The sequence below is a fragment of the Macrotis lagotis genome, chromosome X (assembly GCF_037893015.1).
Source record: "Macrotis lagotis isolate mMagLag1 chromosome X, bilby.v1.9.chrom.fasta, whole genome shotgun sequence".
In the NCBI taxonomy this organism is placed as follows: domain Eukaryota; kingdom Metazoa; phylum Chordata; class Mammalia; order Peramelemorphia; family Peramelidae; genus Macrotis; species Macrotis lagotis.
The window spans coordinates 464,488,428-464,507,754 of record NC_133666.1 but is presented as its reverse complement, the minus strand read 5'-3'; the positions used below and the strand labels follow the sequence as shown (position 1 = coordinate 464,507,754).

General features: G+C 35.7%; 1 protein-coding gene across 5 annotated transcripts in view; it reads right to left on the bottom strand.

Annotated features, from left to right (window-relative positions):
* Positions 1–19,327, bottom strand: part of ARHGAP28 (Rho GTPase activating protein 28) — a 186,402-nt gene that overhangs the window by 4,683 nt on the left and 162,392 nt on the right. For all 5 annotated transcript variants that reach the window (XM_074201154.1, XM_074201159.1, XM_074201157.1 and 2 more), the window contains exons 10-15: positions 14,748–14,830; positions 11,203–11,400; positions 10,360–10,503; positions 8,628–8,684; positions 3,692–3,816; positions 5–69 (exon numbers count right to left, since the gene is read on the bottom strand). In XM_074201154.1, coding sequence (XP_074057255.1) covers positions 5–69; positions 3,692–3,816; positions 8,628–8,684; positions 10,360–10,503; positions 11,203–11,400; positions 14,748–14,830 — 672 coding nt within the window. The remainder of the gene's footprint in view (positions 1–4; positions 70–3,691; positions 3,817–8,627; positions 8,685–10,359; positions 10,504–11,202; positions 11,401–14,747; positions 14,831–19,327) is intronic.

Below are 19,327 nucleotides of genomic sequence, written 5' to 3'. Positions count from 1 at the left end.
TTACCTATATTGCCTCCAATTTCATATAAGCTTTGGTTCTGAGTCTTAAGGCTACCTGGTGAATCATGACTAAGGGGGAGAAAACATTTTGATTTTTAGTCCTTAATTTTTTTATGAAAATATTTCTTTATACACCCAAAATAATCAGTCCCTGAAAATATTGTGGGCAGTTAGGTGGTCCAATGGATTGAGTGATAGGTCTGGAGTCAATAAAACTCATCTTTGTGAGTTTAAATCTGTCCTCAAACAATTTTTATTAGCTGTGAGACCCTGAACAATACATTTAATCCTATTTGCCTCAGTTTCCTCAGCTGCAAAATGAGCTGGAGAAATAAATAGCAAACCACTAGAGGGTCACAGTGAAGAAAATATCAAATGGGGTCACAGAAGTGTTGGACCTGACTGTAAAGTGACTGAACAACAACAAATTCTACACTTGGTGAGCTATGTCCTTGTGGTCTTTCAAAATCCAGCTGAGGGTTTACTTCAGAAAACATTGCTTAAAATGTCACTGAAATTGGGTCAGCTAGGTGGCACAGTGAATAGAGCACTGGCCCTGGAGTCAGGAGGACCTGAGTTCAAATCTGATCTCAGACGCTTAATAGTTACCTAGCTGTTTGACCTTGGGCAAGCCACTTAACCCCATTGCCTTGCAAAAATAAAAAAAAATTTGCCAAAATGTCACTGAAATAAAATCAGTTCAACTGCTCCACTGCCATCTGTATCTTACTCTTCACCCTTTCTTAGTTGCATAACATCTCACTGGTTCTTTCTGTTGATTTAGCTAAAGTAGACTGTTAGCTACATCTATAACAGGATTGTACCTGCTTTGGGTTCTTTCATCAGAAAAGAGAGACAACAACATATCTCCTGTCCCTAAGTCATCCTTCTTATCTGTTCTGAACTTCAAATTAGGGAAGGAGTGGACAAACAAGGTTGTGGGAAGCACTTCAGGTTTAGAAGATTGAGGCCTTTGGTGCAGAGAAAGGATAATTAGAATTAATGGATTTGGAGTCAAAGGACATATGAGTTTGGGATCCTTACTCTGTCATTTACTACCTGTGATTTTGGACATGTCACTTAACTGTTTTCAACCTCAATTTCATTATTTGCTAAAAAAAAATTGCTATAGAACTTCTTGGCACCTTGTACTCTAAATCTATTATTTTATGATTAAATTATAGACCTGGGACAGCTATATCCCAAGAGAGATTACTTAATGAATGGTTCAGATTCCAGGATGAATTTTCAGTTCAGATTCCATAGAAAGGAAAACAAAAGAAAGCCTTTCTTTGGTATTGGAAGAAAAAAGATGGTCACTTTCAGACTCTAGCCTCTAATTTCTCCCCTTTTGATGGTGAAAAGCAGATACTTTTTTTCTTACTTGGATTAGATAAGATAGATGGATAGCTAGAAAGATAGATGGGAACAGAAAAGTGGACAGATAAAGACAAATGGATAGAGAAAGGAAAGACATAAATAGATGGGATTAAGTAGATAAATAGAAAGATGATGCATAGAAACATAGTCAGATGGATAACTAGATAAGCTAGAAAGAAAGATGGATAGATAGAAGACAGAGAATATAAATAGAAAAATGGATAGGTAGAAGGATGGATGGATCAATGGATAGATAGCTGACAGCACATTTATTAAACATTACTATGTACAAAAATTGGGGACAAAAGGTCAAATATGGGAGAATGGCATTACAAGAGCTTACAATCAATTAGGAGAAAATCACACATAAAGGAGCACTTGAAATTTGGAGGGGTCCAAAAGTGCTCAATGGCATGACTAGGAATTGAGATCAAGGCCTAGAGCTTGACCAGATAAAGTAAAAGCCCACTCCTCAGAACCCAGAGAGTTCCAAGGCTGAGTTCCAATTTTTGGTGGTGAGGAAGCAGGGATAAAGGCCTGATTGGAGGCAGGAAGAAGACAGATAAAGAGTAGTCTGCAGGAAGCCAGTCCTTCAGTGTAAAGGGATTATATATATGGCATGCTTCTCACAATTTAAGCAATCAATGTCACAGGCATTGTCTCATTAGGAAGATGAGCGGGGAAAGGTCTTCAGAAGAAGTTGGTCTAAAGGGGCTGATTCAACATAGGCTCTTTGATCCAACATTTCTTTTACTAATAACATTTTCTTTTACATGGGTCTAAATATAATGAGCATCAAGTCAGTTATACAATCCATGTAGCCAGACATTTGTCTGCTAAATCTCTCCAAAGCCTCTACAAGCCCCCGTGTGACTATCAAGTTGAAACAATTATACTGATTTAGGTTTCCAGGATAGACAGCAACAGATGACTAAGAGTCCAGAGTGTTTTTGCTGGCCTCAGGCTATTACTTTTTAATATGATTGGAAGGCTTCTTTAGGATACATGTCAAAGGTGGACGAGAGACCATTAAATCATGTCTGCCTTCAGATAGTAGGAATTGTTTGGAATGATATTTCTCTTCTCCTAAAATCCCAGGACAAATTCATGTCTTGGAGTAAGTGTGCCTGGTTACAAATTGATTTTCATTCTTCTCCTTTAATGTTCTTATTCTGTGATTAGCCAGTATATGGCAGGAGAGCAAAGCAGCAAGTCACTGACTTCAGGCTGACCCCAATGATTACTCCCCGTAGTGTATTAGATAGGAACTGTGGCACCAAAATACAATATCTATATCATCAGCATGCCTATGTTATGTATACCTATCTTACAAGAGAATTTTGCTTTTGACTCTGTATTTCCTGAGCCTACCAAAGTTATTGATAAATGAGTGATCAATCAATTAACCAATCAAAAATTCAGTGCTTACTATTTGCTAGGGATTGTGCTGAACATTGAGATATAGAGTCAAAAGTAAAACTGCTCCTGCCTTCAGGAAACTTAGACAGTTATCCCCTTATACATCTTGATTTTCCCTATCGTGGCTTGGATTTATTAAAGGTTAGCATAAGAAATTAAATGTGAATTGGGGGGCGGGAATTTTTCAGAAACCAGAAGATGAGACAAAGCTAATCCTTAACCCAAATTTTGCAATAAGATATTGTAAATAACCCATAAAAGAAAAAAGAAAAAAAATTCAGACTTCTTCTCTGGGAAAAAAAAAATCTAGATATCCAGATCACGGGGGTCTTGTGTTGCTAACCTTTGTGATGTGGAAGGAATAATTATATTCTAAAAGAGGAAGACAACAAGCATACATATTAGCATTCATATAACATATGCAAAATAAAACCAGGGAAGTTTGAGGAGGAAATACACTAGAAGGAGAGATAAGGAACGTTTCATGTAAAAGGAAGTGACTTGTATGTACTTAATAAAAGTTTGAATTGAATTAAAACAAAAACCTAGCAAAACTCCAAAGCCACCTTGATCAAAAATATCTGTCTAAATTTTCCTTTGGAGGCAATATTAATATTGACTTTTTTTTCCTTCCAAAGGTATTTATTATTATTATTATTATTATTATTATTATTATTATTATTATTATTATTATTATAGTTTTTAAGCAAAAAATAGGAGATTCAAGGGATACAAATTTATTTCTCTTTCCCAAATTATTGGGATATAAGCAAAAAAGACACAAACTAAAGAAGATCTATAGCTTTATTGAGAAAGTTAAAGATCAAGGTGCAAGGACAAAAGACCCTTGGCCAGAATTCTTCATTGAATTATGATCCCCATTGTCACTTACCTGTTCTCACAATGAAATCGAGCCAGGATATCTTTGGCTTTGGTCTGACCATTAAGCTGAATGGCCATGGACACTTTGGAATGAAGAGGTGCATGTACTCTAATGACTCCTTCAGGTATATCAGACTACAAAGAAAGGAATAAAAAGAAAATCTGCCTAAATTACTTGTATCCAGCTTGGCTAGACTTAGTTCTTTTATTCTTTTTTTACCTTTACTTCGATGTTTTTTTTTAACATACACTCAATTCATGCTATGACACCTGACATTCCTATATAGAATGGGTTATTGACAATAAGATGCTACAACAAATCTTCTTGGTCCCAGCAGTAAATCTCCTCGGATGGCATTCAAGATGGGCCTCCATGAAGCAAAATCCTGGGCTATTACTGATTGGGTTAGGGAAGGGTTTCCAAAGGACATCTTCTAAATTTTTTGGCTGATCAAACAAAAAGGCCTTGACAACAGACCCAAAGGTTCTCCATGGGGACCTTGAATATTTAAATTCTATCACTACAGTAATTTGCTTCTCTCTATATCCCTAGCTCTTATCACAGTAGCTACTGACTGCTGGCATAGTAGATACTTAATATTAATTGATTGTTGCTGTAATCTGACCAATAATAACACACAGAAATGTCTATAAACCATGAATCCTGAATAAGATGTACAAAGCTGAGGATGGATGTCCAGGAGGTTCCCTCCTTTTCACTTTTTTTTAACAGCAAGACATCAAGAACTATTTTCTCTCAATACATTCAATTTTGATCAATGCATAGCATGGAAACAATGTAAAGATTATCAGATTGCCTTCCATGGGGGGGGTGGAGGGGGAGGAGGGAAGGGGTGGGGGGGGACTCTAAAATTCAAAACTTTACCAAAAGAGATAGGTAGAAATTACTATAGGTAGAAACTATATAATTGGAAACAAATAAAATATTTATATAATAAAAAAGACATCAAGAACTACCAAAATACCAGGAAACTAGACTATTGTAGTCTAACTGCTTATCCAGTATTTGCATTTGGATGTTCTGTCATCACCTCAAACTCAGTTTGTTTCTCCATTACTTAACTCCTCTTCTGAGTAAACAAGTTCATCTTCTAGTTGTCTTATTTCTGTTAGTCATTTAATTAAGCAAAAGATCTTGCAGTTATATATTCCTCCTTTTTGCTAATAATTCAAAATGCAAAGAGCAGAAAACAAAATACATAAAAAATATTATTGGTTTCAATCATTCTATTAAAGCAACTTGATCACTGTTTTAATGGAATTTACTTTGAGCGATAACAGGAGAAGAGGTAGGGATTAAGTATTTATATAGTATCAGCTATACATTAAGAAGCTTACAAATATCTCATTTTATCCTTAACAACAACTCAGAAAGATACCTGCTGTTATTATTTCCATTTTACAGTTGAAGAAGCTGAGGTGGACAGAAGTTAAGTGAGTTGCCCAGGATCATACAGTTTGTGAGTATCTGAGGCCAGATGTGGTTGAGGTCTTTCCGACTCTAAGTCCACTGTACTACTTATCTTATCCATTCTATTTGTTAGAAAGTACATATTATATAAAAACAAAATATATTAATAAAATAATAAAGGACAAATAGTAAAATTAAACATTGAAGACATCTTTGAGTTCTCCTTATCCTTAACTTATCAAATATCACTAAATTCTATTAATTTGTTAATTAAAATTCCCTTTCCTTTCTAGTATAATTTTGACCCTTCTAGTTTAGGACTATATCTTATCTGCGATGATTATCTAAAATAAAAATAAATTAAAGGGTAAGATAGAAGAATGTAATGGGAGAGGGGGAAAGGAAGAGGTAGAATGGGGTGAATTATCTGACATAAAAGTCACAGAAGAGCTTTACAGTGAAGAGGAAGATGAGAGAGGTGGGGGAAGACTGTGTGAATTTTACCCTCAACAGAACTGGCTCAAAATGAGAATAACATACATACTCAGGTAGGTATACAAAAACTATCTTACTCTACAGGAAAGTAGGAGGGAAAGGGAATAAGTAAGGTTTATATCTTATCTTATCTAGACTGCTTCACTAGCCTCTTGAGTAGGGTCTCTCTAAGACCTATGTAACCTACAGTTTTGACAGACTAAATTTCCTACAACATTTCTTTGACTAAGTCACTAACCTGAACAGAAACTACAAATGAAGGGGACAGCTAGGTTGCACAGTGGATAGAGCACTGGCCCTGGAATCAGGAGGATCTCAGTTCAAATCTGACCTCATACACTCAAGAATTACCTAGCTGTGTGACCTTGGGCAAATCATTTAATTCCATTGCCTTGCAAAAAAAACAAAAACAAACAAAAAAGAAACCACTAATGAAATCCTACTGCCTTCAGGATAAAGTCTAAATCTTCTATAATCCATAGTATGAAACTATTTTTCCAACTCTATCCATAATAACCTTTCAGTTTGGTCAAACAGATTTCTTCACTGTCTCATGACCACATCCTACTTATATTTCCATACAGCCACATGTGGTTTTATTCACTTGTCTAAAATTCTCTCTATTCTTTTCCTCTTACTGTATTTTTATTCATCCTTCAAGTCCCAGATTCACTATCTCTTCTTCTATGAAAACTTTAAAGACCCCTCCATCTGATAAGCAGGTCTCTCCCCTCAATTTACTGTCTTATAAATGTAGTAATTCATCCTGTACTGTCTTTTGATAGTTTTTGTAAATCTATTTCAAACAGTTTACCTCTAGCATCTCATTGTTCAATTTTTGACATGTTCATATTTTATTTCTTCAACTAGGATGTAAACTCCATGAGAATCAGAATCATGGCTCCTCTGCCTGGAGCCTTGCATGAAGTAGATTTCCAAGAAACACTGGCTGATTATTAGAAGTTAGAGGTTTGGGGACAGCTGGGTGGCACAGTGCATAGAGCACCAGCCCTGGAGTCAGGAGGACCTCAGTTCAAATCCAGCCTCAGATACTTAATAATTACCCAGCTGCGTGACCTTGGGCATGCATTGTCTTAAATTAAAAAAAAAACCCATTGCCTTAAATTAAAAAAAAAATTTTAATTAAAAAAAAAAGAAGCAGGAGGTTCCAGGGCTTCCAGGAGAATGCATGGTTGGTTTGTTGAATCATTTTCTTGTCCACATTTGCTATGCACATGCCTATTATGACAAGGAAGAACAAGTCATGTCCCACAATCCTTAATACTCTTTAAGCGCATTCTGTCTGATGATTAGGTGTTCTCTCACTATTCACAGCTGTGTCTCTTTAGCCACAGGTGGTGTAATAAATACTTGGGTTCAAAATTAGTTGACCCCTCTCTGATTGCAGAAGGGTGGGTTATCTACTGTTTTAGGCAGTTACTATTTATGGTGAAGTGATTGACATTCTTAATTTTATATTTATAGTTCTCTCCCTCTCTCTCTCTCTCTCTCTCTCTCTCTCTCTCTCTCTCTCTCTCTCTCTCTCTCTCTCTCTCTCTCTCTCTCTCTCTCACACACACACACACACACACACACACACACACACACACACACACACACAAAATAGCTGAGAAACCATAGTTCTTCATCTTTGAGTGTATTAAGCAGAAGGAGGTGGGTCTTCATTGAGCATTGTGGATGAAATTAACTTCCATTTAAAGTTTGTAGTTCTGATGAGGGTCTAAGTGGTCACCTATAGAATCTGTAATGGGTCAGGCTGGTGTGGAAACTTGATGATCATTCCTACAGTCCTAGTCTCAGCAGATTCTGGCAACATTTTTTTAATCAGTCTTTAATATTTATTCTCATTTTGTACAAATAATTTTTTTACATTAATAAAATATTCTTGTTTAAGAGTAAATGAAATACCCCCCCACAAATAGAGACTTGCTTGAGCGATAAAATAAAGGAGAGAGAAAAAAATTATAATTAAAAAAATAATAGTAATAATTGTAGGTATGGCCAGGTGGTGCAATGGACAAAGCACCAGCCCTGGAGCCACGAGCACCCAAGCCCACATCCAGCCCCGTAGACCGAACAGTCACCCAGCCATGTGGCATGCAAGCCACCCGATCCCCACTGCCCTGCAAAAACCAAAAAGAAGAAAAAAAAAGACCCAAAATAAAATAAAATAGTAATAATAGTAGGGGTGGCTGGGTGGCAGACAGAGCATTGGCCCTTGAGCCAGGAGCACCTGGGTCCGAATCCAGCCTCAGACAACCAACGATCACCCTGCTATGCAGCTCCAGGCAGGCCACCCAGCCCCATTTCCCTGCACCCCCCCCAAATAATAATAATAATAATAAAAAATGTGCTTCAGTCTTTGTTCCAACACCAACAACTCTGTCGTGGGTGGATCACATTCTTTATGGTGAGTCCATCGCAAAAGTTACTTCCATATTTTTCCACCACTGGCAACATTTTCTAAGGACTCTCCTTTTCTCTCTTGAACACTTTCAGAAATAAGAGAGACATACAACTGTTCAAAATTACTTGTCCCAAAATGTTGGAATTTGGCAATTTGTTAAAATTTTGGGAACTAAAAATATTCTAATGACAATATCTGAGGTTCTTTTGTTTGGGCCTCACAAAGCACATTGCTAGACTAAATAAAATGCAACTTTATTTATATAACCTTGCTTCCCTCCTATGGTAGAATGGGTCTTATCATGAGAACACCCTGTCATCAGTGATAGCCTCACTATCATTGACTCACAGTACCCAGACAACTAGAAAATAGCTAATCAAATTGGTTTTTAGGAGATCAATGTGTAAGCTATGAAATTCTTGATACTTCCTGTACTTATCAGTCACATTTCCCAAGTTCCATCATTTTAAAAAGTCATATTGTAATACTATGAGTTCATTTTTGAGAGGTTTTACAGCTAAAGGAATAGAAAGGAGGGTGTTGATTAAAGAAAACAGATACCTTCATACTCCCCAAAGACAGTTATCTCACCTTCCTTCTTGAAGATGGTGATATTGGAAGAGTCTTTGAAGTCCTAGGACTGGTAGCCTAAAGGACAAACATAGATCCTTAAGAATGACCGTGTATTATAACAAATACAAATACCTTCTCTTTTCAGCATCTTTTTTTTATAACATTTGTGAATTTATTTATTTTTTCCCATGCTCTTTATATAGATTTATAAATTATAGCCATAATAATTGTTGAAACTCATATAGATCTTTAAAGCTTACAAAGCACTTCCTTCATGATAATTTTGGTAAGGAAGTCGTGCAAACACCATTATGCCCATTTTTACTGAGGACAAAACTGAAGATCAGATAGTTTTATCACTTGTTGAAGGCCAAACAGTTCCCAAATGTGAGGGAAAGGATTCAAATCCTGATCTCTTGACCAAAAAGTTCACCACTGTTTCCATCACATCATGTAGACTGTCTCTAATTCAACTTAGCTTGAAGTGACCCCCCCCCCAAATGATCTATATGGAAATTTAACCAGTCACTCTGATTAATGAAAAATAAACCAAAGGAAAATTTTGCTTTACAATGACACTTCAGTGAGAAAACTACTGTCATCTGCCTAGACTTGGTTTCCTTACAGAATCTTGGATATAATCATTGGACTTAATCAGCACTCTTTAGAATGAGCTGCATCTCACCTGGCATCAATTTGAGTGACTTTTACAGTTCTTTCACTCAAGAAAATTTGTTCCCTTGTCTATTGGGCACACTTAGCATTGATATTCCTTTTCACTGTTTCACAGGTATTAAAATAACAGCTTTCAGCTCCCCAAGTTCATTTTATACTTATTTATCAGTGCTTAGTATTAAATAAATATTTTATTTATATATGACATATATAAATATATACTACATAATATCAAAAATGTTAATTAGTATGGTGCTTCAATCATTTTAATAGAAGGAACAAAAATCTCATCAGAATTAGAGCCCTACTGATGTTCAACCTTGATGGACCTGCTCATTCCATCAATGAAACAATCAGGGACAATTTTGGGTTATCTGTATCCAGCGATAGAATTGTGGAGTTTGAACAAAGACCAAAGACTATTACCTTCAATTTAGGAAAAAAAAAAACAAAATAAAACGTTATCTTATGTAATTTTGCTCTCTCTTATACTGTATTTTTCTTCCTTAAGGATATGAGTCTCTCACCACATGCAACTGAGATCAATGTATACCATGGAAACAATGTAAAGACTAACAGAATGCATTCTGTGGGAGGGGGGGAGCAAGAATGGGGAGGTGAATTGTAAAACTCAAAATAAATAAAATCTTTCTTAAAAAAAAAAAAGAATTAGAGCCCTATACCGACCAGAATTAGGGCATAACATCACTTTTACTCTGTACCCCTAATTTGTATAGTCTGTTGGGCTACAGTTATATTTTATTGCTGACACTTTTTTTAAAAAATCTTCTGGGGAAGCTAGGTGGCACAGTGGATAGAGCACCAGCCCTGGAGTCAGGAGTACCTGGGTTCAAATCCGGCCTCAAACACTAATAATTACCTACCTGTGTGGCCTTGGGCAAGCCACTTAATCCCATTTGCCTTGCAAAAAACAAAAAACAACAACAAAAAAAACTTCTGAGAATTTAACATATTGTGCTCTAAAAGTATAAGTCACATTAGGCCTTCCTGGATCATGACAAGAATATGTTCGTTGAATTATACTCATTATTTTTATAATGTATTAAAATACTACCTCGATTTTTTCAGGTCTTTCTCGTTCCAAAGTCTTCCTTCTGAGAAGTTTTCTCATACTTTTGTCAAATGTTAACTGCTTCTTCGTGTTGTTAATCGCAGCCTCATTCATTTTCCTCACCTGAGTAATCAGGAAAGATGGAACCTAGAGCAAGGAGGCAGGAATGGCAAGAAGCCAGTGTTGAACTAGATTTTTAATAATGGGCTGTTTACTTTTTAATGGTCCAGTCATTTTTCCAATTATCAATCAATCAATAATTACTTATTAACTGCCTACCACATGCCTGGCATTCTGTACCATGTTGTCTCGAGGGCCTCAAGGAGAGGAAAATATGCATAATACATAAAAATGAAAACTAAGTAACTTTGGGGAGACAGTTGCATTTGAGGTGGGGAAGAACACTAGGAAAGACTTTATTAAAGGAGTTTTAAAGGAAACAAGGAATTCAAAGATTCCTTGTTGGGCTGCTCTTCTGGGCCTTGGAATCAATAACCTCCTAAAGTGGACCAATATTTGGAATTATTTATTCTCTTCAGGTCCAGTCTGAAGAATATCCTAGAACAAATAGGCATAACAGAATCCTAAGAAAACTGCATCACAGTCTTTAAGTGGTAACAGTGACTGTATTAAAAGCAGGAAATATAAGCATCAATGAAAGAAGGGGAGCAGCCTCTGAAACTCACACATAAAAATGCCTCCTCCAAGTTGCCCATGGGGATTGAGAGGCTGCAGGCTCTGGGAGAAGCAGGCACCATTATTTTTATTTTCTTGGTGCATAGGGTTCATACTCCTGAGAGTAAAAAATTAAAATAAAAATGTTATGGTATCTTTCCAATCACTCACCGTCCACAAAATGTCCTGGTACCTAATTAAGAGCCGGACAATGTGTGCAGTGGTAGCAGCTACCTGCATCTCTTCTTGGTTGGAGCGTTTGCCTTTGTAGATGAAGAGATTTGGTGCAACGATCATGGAAACATTCCACAAACTCATTTTGTTTTTCCCTTCATTAGCAACTACTTTCTTGAGGAATATCAGGAAGGCCTATAGGAAATATTATTTCTATTTATGCTATTATAATATAACATGATACAAAATAATAATAAAATATATTATATATTATAATATGAAATTATATAATATAATAAAATATATAACTTATAATATGATATAAAATATATTTTATATGACCTGGCATGATATAACAATATAATAATATATATATATGATAAAATATAATATAAACACATAACAGCAATAATAGTATATATTAAAATGTATTATGATATACAAATACATGATATGGGGTGACATGAAATAATATAATAAAATACAACTATATTATGTTATATCATATATTATTTATACATACAATATTCAAATAATTTAACATTTAATATCAGGTAACCAAAATGCACAGTGACCTTACTTAGAGTACTTATTTCCATTCCCCATTTCCCCCTGCTTTATTCCCCAAAGCATATCTAGACATTGTCAATTGAGCTGAGCTGTACAATATTTCATGTAATCCCAGAGTGCTTAAAGGTTTAACAAATGTAATGTTAGTTGTTTTTCAATAGACTGCTGCATACAATAACTTCGTTATGACTGAGTTTCTGGTACTGGAGACCTTGTGATCTTTTGTCTGAGTATTTTGAAGATATCAGTCTGAATATTTTCAACCCCTGAAAGTTTGATAGATATGAAGATTTTTTTTCCTTTTTGGTTTTTGCAAGGCAATGAGATTAGGTGACTTATCCAAGGTCATACAGCTAGGTAATTAAGTGTCTGAGGCCGGATTAGAACTCAGGTCCTATTGTCTTCAGGGTCAGTGCTCTATCCATTGTACCACCTAGCTGCTCTCAGATATTAGATGAAAAAAAATTTTAAGGATGTTTAAATACTGATACTCAAAACAGACATCAATTAGTGATCAATTAATGTCTTGAATAAGTACCTGATATATGTCAGACACTGGGAATATAAAGAAAGGCAAAAGACAGTCCCTGCCCTCAAGGAATTCACTATCCAATGGGGGGAGACAACCTGTAAAGAAATATGTACTTACAAGCTTTACAAAGGATAAATAGAAAATAATCAACAAAAGAAAAGTACGAGAATTAAGAAGGATTGGGAAAGGCTTCCTGTTGATTTTGATTTGTTTTTTTTCCTTAAGGGTAAAGGAACACATAGAGGGAAAATTCATTGTAACAGGAAGTCCCAAAAGCTGACTCTTGTTTTATGACTTCACACCTGAAAAGTCTTTACCAGGAAGGTGTCTCCTTCAGCTAAACTAAGGAGAGACAAACTGTGCAGTTAGCACAAAACCCAGGCCTTCATCTAAAATTTAAACTAGAGCAGCTAGGTGGTACAGTGGATAGAGCACTGACCCTGGAGACCTCAGTTTAAATCCAGCCACACAGTCTTTGGGCAAGTCACTTAACCCCACTGTCCCATAAAAAATAAAATAAAATTTAAATAAGACTGAATGAATTTAAGAGTTTAGTTTTTTGATAAAATTTCCTCTGTTGTTTTTCAGTCTTCCCTGAAAAGGGAAGAAAGAACTAGAGAGACGGTTGAAAAGTAATCCATGGTAAACTTCTATTGGGGGGGGAGCTTTGAAAAGTTGTTTAAGAGGCCATACAATTCAGTTGAGTTTTCCAAACTTCAAGGATTCCCCAAAGTAGAGATGAAATCCCATAAGAATATGAAATTTTGACACTCTAGGATTTGTTTTCTAACTAAAAATTGTGGGAAAAATGGAGACTCTTGTAGAGTCAACCAGTACTTTTCCTTCTCATCTTAGTCAGCAATTGGAATGGTGAGAAAAAAGTATAATCAAAGGTTTCAGTAGACCCAAAAGTATGACTAAGGTCTTCTAGGGATCTGGATAGAAGGAAAGATTATCATTTAGTTTAAATTAGTTTGGTAAAGTTTTGTTGTTTTTTTTTTTTTGGCAAGGTAATGGGGTTAAGTGACTTGCCCCAGGTCACACAGTTAAGCAAGTATTATTTGTCTTGAGGATGGATTTAAATTCAGGTCCTCCTGACTCAGGGCTGGTTTATCTACTGTGCCATCCAGCTGCCCCAGTTTGGTAAATTTTTTTATTTTCATTTGTATACAGCTATATAATACTGAGAATCCCTTTACACACGTTTCATATTTTATTGTTCAGTTGTTTGAGTTGTGTCCAACTTTTCAAGATCCTGTTTGGGATTTTCTCACCAAATATACTGGAAGGGTTTGCCATTTCCTCCACCAGTTCATTTTACAGATGAAAAACTGAAGTAAACAGGATGACATGACTTATCCAAGGTCACACAGCTAGTTAGTATCTGTAGTCAGATTTTATTTAAGAAACATGAGTCTTCCTGGCATTCTATTTACCATGCCACATAATTGCCCCAGTTTTAGATATGTTGGCTTAAAATACTGAAGATGGAGAGTCTTTTTTTCTTCCCTCAGTTACTAATATTTTCACCAAAGTTCTGAAACTTCAAAGTATTCGATGGACTAATGGATTCCTTTAGTAATTAAAGACATTGAAAAAAAACAACATGATTTTCATTACCTTTTAGGGATTAAAAGGGATTTGAAGGAAAGAAATGTGTTTGATAAAAGTCTATGGACAAAGATTCTAGTCACAGAATCCCAGAGCTGTAAGGGACCTCAGTTGTCAATCTATTCCTAAACAGAAATCCTGTCTATAACATTTGTATAAACATTCAGAATTTGTTTGAAGACCTCCAGCAAAAGGGAACCCATCACCTATTAAGATGGCCCTTTCCACTTTCCAGTTTTAATTATCACATATCAACTAAAGGGAAATTCAAACCAAAACATTTTATTGATGACTTGATACATATGCAGATGACTCCCAGTTATAGGACTTCACTGAAGAGAGAAACTTCAGACACTAGCTTGGTAAGTCACTTCATCCTGTTTGCCTCAGATTCCTCATGTATAAAATAAGTTGGAGAAGGAAATGGCAAGTCAAATTTGTATCTTTGCCAAGAAAATCCCAAAATAGGGTCACAAAGAATAAGATATAACTAAAGACTAAACAAGTAGTAGTAGTAGTAGTCAAAGTAGTAGTAGTAGTAGTAGTAGTAGTAGTAGTAGTAGTAGTTAAAACCATAATATCAAACCACTTTCCATAGCAGGAGTAGTAGCTGGAAATAGTTTTCTAAATAAATTCACCTCTGAATTAAGTCTATGAAACTTCTCAGATTCAGATGAGGAACCTAAAGGCAGCTTGGTGAAGCAAAGCATCAGCCTTGAGTTACCTAAAGTTGATGTTAGGTTTTATAATGTTAGGTTTTGTAATTTTCACTGTAAGAAATTCAAACTAACAAAGAGCATCAATGACTGGCTTAAGTGATGTTACCTACCTTAGCAGTATCTCTATTGGCATCAGGCAGAAGCATTATTAAAAGGTGTAAAGCTTGTAATTGCAATTTGATCTTGGAGATTCCTAAAAATATAACAGAAGCATCAGCACGCATTGTGAAAAAACCTCTAGCTAATATCTCACAGTACCAGAGGGCTACTGGCAAGTTTTAAAATGTTTTCAGCATAATGATGCAAGGTATGCCCATATTGGATAGGACTTCTGGTTATCACTCTTATGACATATGATGAACAGGTTGGCAAATGAAAAATCCCCATGATTGTTGAAGAGATATATTATATGCTTGAACTGAGGCATCTAAATGATATGGTGGAAGTGTTGAGTTGGAGCCAGAATGAACTAAGTTCACATTCTGCCTAAGCTATTTACTAACTATATGATCATGGGTGAGTAAATTAATCTCTCTCAGGCTCAGTTTATTTATCTGTAAAATGAGGAGGTTTAACTTACTGGTCCCTAATTTCTCTTCCAACTCTAAATGACCAAAGCTTTTTCAAAAAGCTTTATGATATAATATACAACTTTGATACTATAACAGATTTACAAAGAATATAATAAGCTGTGCTCTCATGTTTTAATTGACCCCTAGTTCTAAAACTTACCTTGCAGATTCGTAGAATTATAAGGGATAATCTTAAATAGCACTGTCTTTAATAAGACAGTGCATTAAGACCAACTCAGGTTCTATAATTTTTATGTCTGAGATTTGTCTCAGTTGGACAGAAGTCTGTTTTTCCCTGGAATCCTATCAAGTCTGCTCTAAGGTAGAAGATATGGGTTATGGTCAAAATTCAGAGTGTACCAGAAAACCCAAATTTTCCTGTGCCATTCCCATGGTCTCCAGAAAGAAAGGAACTAGACCAAATTATAGCCTAGGAATCCATGAATCACTGAAGGAATCTTAAGTACAAAGGAAATCTAAATTTCCATGTAATGTGTGAAAGTCAGTGAAATCTATATATGATCAATGTTTTCAGTGAAATTTTCTCTTGACAAGGTATTAGATTATATGACCTGATACCATCAAGGAGATCAAATTGGCCTTTCATACATGTGCTTAGAGTGGAGAGGGTGAGGGAAGAGTATGAATAAATGAATAGTTATGGATCTAAATTAGAATTTGGCAATGGGGTGGAGGGATATATCATTTGGAATTGGGACAAGTCTGAAGAAAATCTATATGTGGAATTTTATAGATAGGTTTAGAGTTTGTAAATCAAACCTGATAAGAGGCAGATGAAACAGAGTACCCTAGGATTTGACTATGCTTTATTCAGGCAGGAATCTTTAACAAGGAATGTCTGTAATAGACTCTATGAAATAATACATAAAATTTTTATCTTGATACCTAAGGCATAGGCTGAGAGCTGCCTCTGTATAACAGAATAAACTTGAACCAAGTAAACTTGAAAAGTCTTCTAGAGGAAAATAGTTGCAGATCTATACTAGAGACTTTAATTTTTTTGTAAAATGAGGCAATTTAGATGAAATTATCATTAAATTCAATTTCTTATTAATAGCATCTAACATTTACAAAATGTCACAGAAATTCTTTTAGATAATGAGAACAAGTATTATTATATTCATTTCGTCAATGGGTAAACTGAGGCTTGCTAAGGTAAAATGATCTGCCCAAAGATCACACTGCTAGTAAATATCAGATGTGAGATTCAAACTCCTTTCCAAGTTTAGTCCTTTGACTACTGGGCCATGATGCCTCTCTAATATGCGAAATCAAAAGTGTCATACTCAAAGAGAAACAGATCCCTTTAGGCAATATATGGACCTAGGAAAACACAAATAAGAAATTATCTACATTGTATTTTTATTATTTTGTTAGACATTTCTCACTTAAACTTTAATCTGATTCAGGACACCCTTGGGAGTTTTGAGATCTTTCTCCTAAGTCACCTTTGCCTTTATCTGAATCAATAACATATCAATGACAAAATAGCCTTTCAGTTTAAAGACTAAATTGGGAAATGACTAGAGTTCATTTTACAGATGAAGCCCAGGCATATGACTGTTTTTGTAGTTAATTGAATCCCTGATTGCATTGGTTGCAAAGTAACACAATTCTTCTCTTTCTGATCAGTCATTTATTTCCTGAGACAGATATTAGACTTTACTAAATGTGCCTAAAGTTATGATTGATGGGCTATTAGACCTTTAATTATATAAGACTTTTGGGGGCAAACTTTGGATAAAGAAAAGTAATTATAGTAATGGATAAGACTTTTCTCCCAGTCTTTAACAGAGCACAGAAGCCGACAGAACAGTCTGACTCTACCCTTTGGGAAAATGTGTCTTCCTCCAGAGTTTACACTGTGAAACCCAAAAGGCCCATCTTCACCTTGGGTGGCAAGTCAGCGCTTTGAAGTCCCAGTATGCTTGCCCGATAGCAAATCAATCATCTGGAATTGGCATTTTTCAGTTCCAAGGTGACAAAGAAATGTAGAGGTTTTTACAAGTCACCTAGCTATTTCTTTCTAGGATACTTTTCCAGGCTCATTTTATTCAATGAATTGCAGGGACAGCAATCTGGCTGTGAGCTGTGGGGCTAAGAAAACAAATTTATTTTTATTTTTTGCTTTAAAGATGAGTTTCTGAACAGCATGGAAGCCAAGGCTGAAAATGACCTCAAGTTATGCTGTAACACCTGCAGAATTGAACAGTAACAGTTTGTCGGCAGAATTGTTGAGCAGGGCCCAGAGGGAGGTTCACAAGCCTGCAGTGTCTTTTCTAGGACAGCAGTCTTGATAGAAAAGTCCTACACTTTATGATTTAAAAATAAAAGGAGCTAGATCTCCTTTTTACCCTAGTTAGTTCTATTCACAGAAAATAATCCCTCAGCATAAAGATAGGGACAGAACTTGTGATTTCAATGATATAAGGAATTCCTAAATGAGGAAAAGCCCTTTACCAATGAAGGGAAAAGGGCATTTTAACCTACCATCTGTGGATAGACTTCAAAGAATTTGTATGGGAATACAACAAACTTGAATGGGAAGAAATTTTCATCTTTATTTCATTATAATTGGTTTCTATTGTAATTATCTGCATTTTAAAGTTGTGATTCCTCAGAAAGGTGCATGAGTCAAATCAGAATGCCAAAGAAGTTCATGACAAAGAAGGTAAGAACTTTGGATCAGGAAGTCAGGAAGACCTCAGTTCAAATTCAACCTTTGACATTTCCTAATTATGCAACCCTGGGGAAATCATGTAATACTGACTCAGTTTTCCTCAAATAGACAGTTATAATTATTATCTCCCAGGACTATTGAGGGGATAAAAATGAGATAATAATTGTAAAGCAGTTATCCAACCTTAAAGGGCAAATAAATGCCAATTATTATTATCATTGAGTTGCTTAGAATGCTGAGAATTCATTGCCCTGTGTCACATAGCCTATATATGTGTGTGTTTATGTGTGTGTGTGTGTGTGTGTGTGTGTCTTACAAAAACAACACTTGAACTCAGGTCTTCCTAGTTCTGGGTCAGCTCTCTATCCACTGTTCCATATTACATCTCCCTAGGTCTTAAACAGAAGCAAGGATCTGGACTTAGATAAATGTAACCCAACTTTAAATATCAGAAAGACACACCTAATGTTTTATCTTCTCTTCCTAAAATAGGAAAGTTAACAATTCTTTTCTTTCCTGCCACTGAGATGAACTAGAAACATACTAATTTTAGGACAATGCTTTTTCTTATCAATTTAAGAGTTCACTAATTACCACCTTCTATAATAATTTTAATGATTTTGCAGCTCCTGAACCACCAGTGCCCTTACAGAGCATAGTCTGTAAATGAATATATGCCTTTTGAAGATTAAAATCCAATTGGAATTCTTACAAGGGATTAATGAAGTAGTGATTAAAGCTTCAGATAGAAAGTTTTAAAAAAATCCTGCTCTAATACTGATCAATTTTGTGATCTTGGTCAAAGTACATAAAATACAATACTTCTGTTCTCTGTTGTATAAATTAGGGTTTTGCAGTGAATTTTAGAGCTGGAAGAAACCACAGACATCTAGGCCAATCTTTCATTTTATGGATGAGAAAACTGAGGCATAGGGTAAGTCCAATTTTCCTTCTCAATCCACTATGTGTGAAAGCTTCTAGATGAAGCCTCCACCAAAGGAGAAAGTTGGGAAACTTCTGGACCACAGACCTTTCTGTGTTAGGGATAGCTAGGTAGCACGGTGAAGAAAGCTATGGACTTGAGGTCAAGGAATCCTGAGTTCAAATCTATCCTCAGATATATACTAGCTGTATGATCCTGGGCAAAGTACTTGCCCTTTGTTTCTCAGTTCCCTCATCTGTAAATTGGAGCTAATGAGAGAACCTACTTCTAAGGGTTTTTGCTTCACAAACCTTAAAACACTACAAAAGTTAGCTATTATTAGTAACTAGTCTTGAGCAGTCTTATAAAATCCCAGGAGCCCTAATTGTCTTCTGGATTATTGGCTTATGCTAAGGCCACTGAAAGACGGACATATTTTGAATCTCAAGGAATATTTATCAAGTCAGTTCAAAAAACGTCTTTTTTCATTCCTTT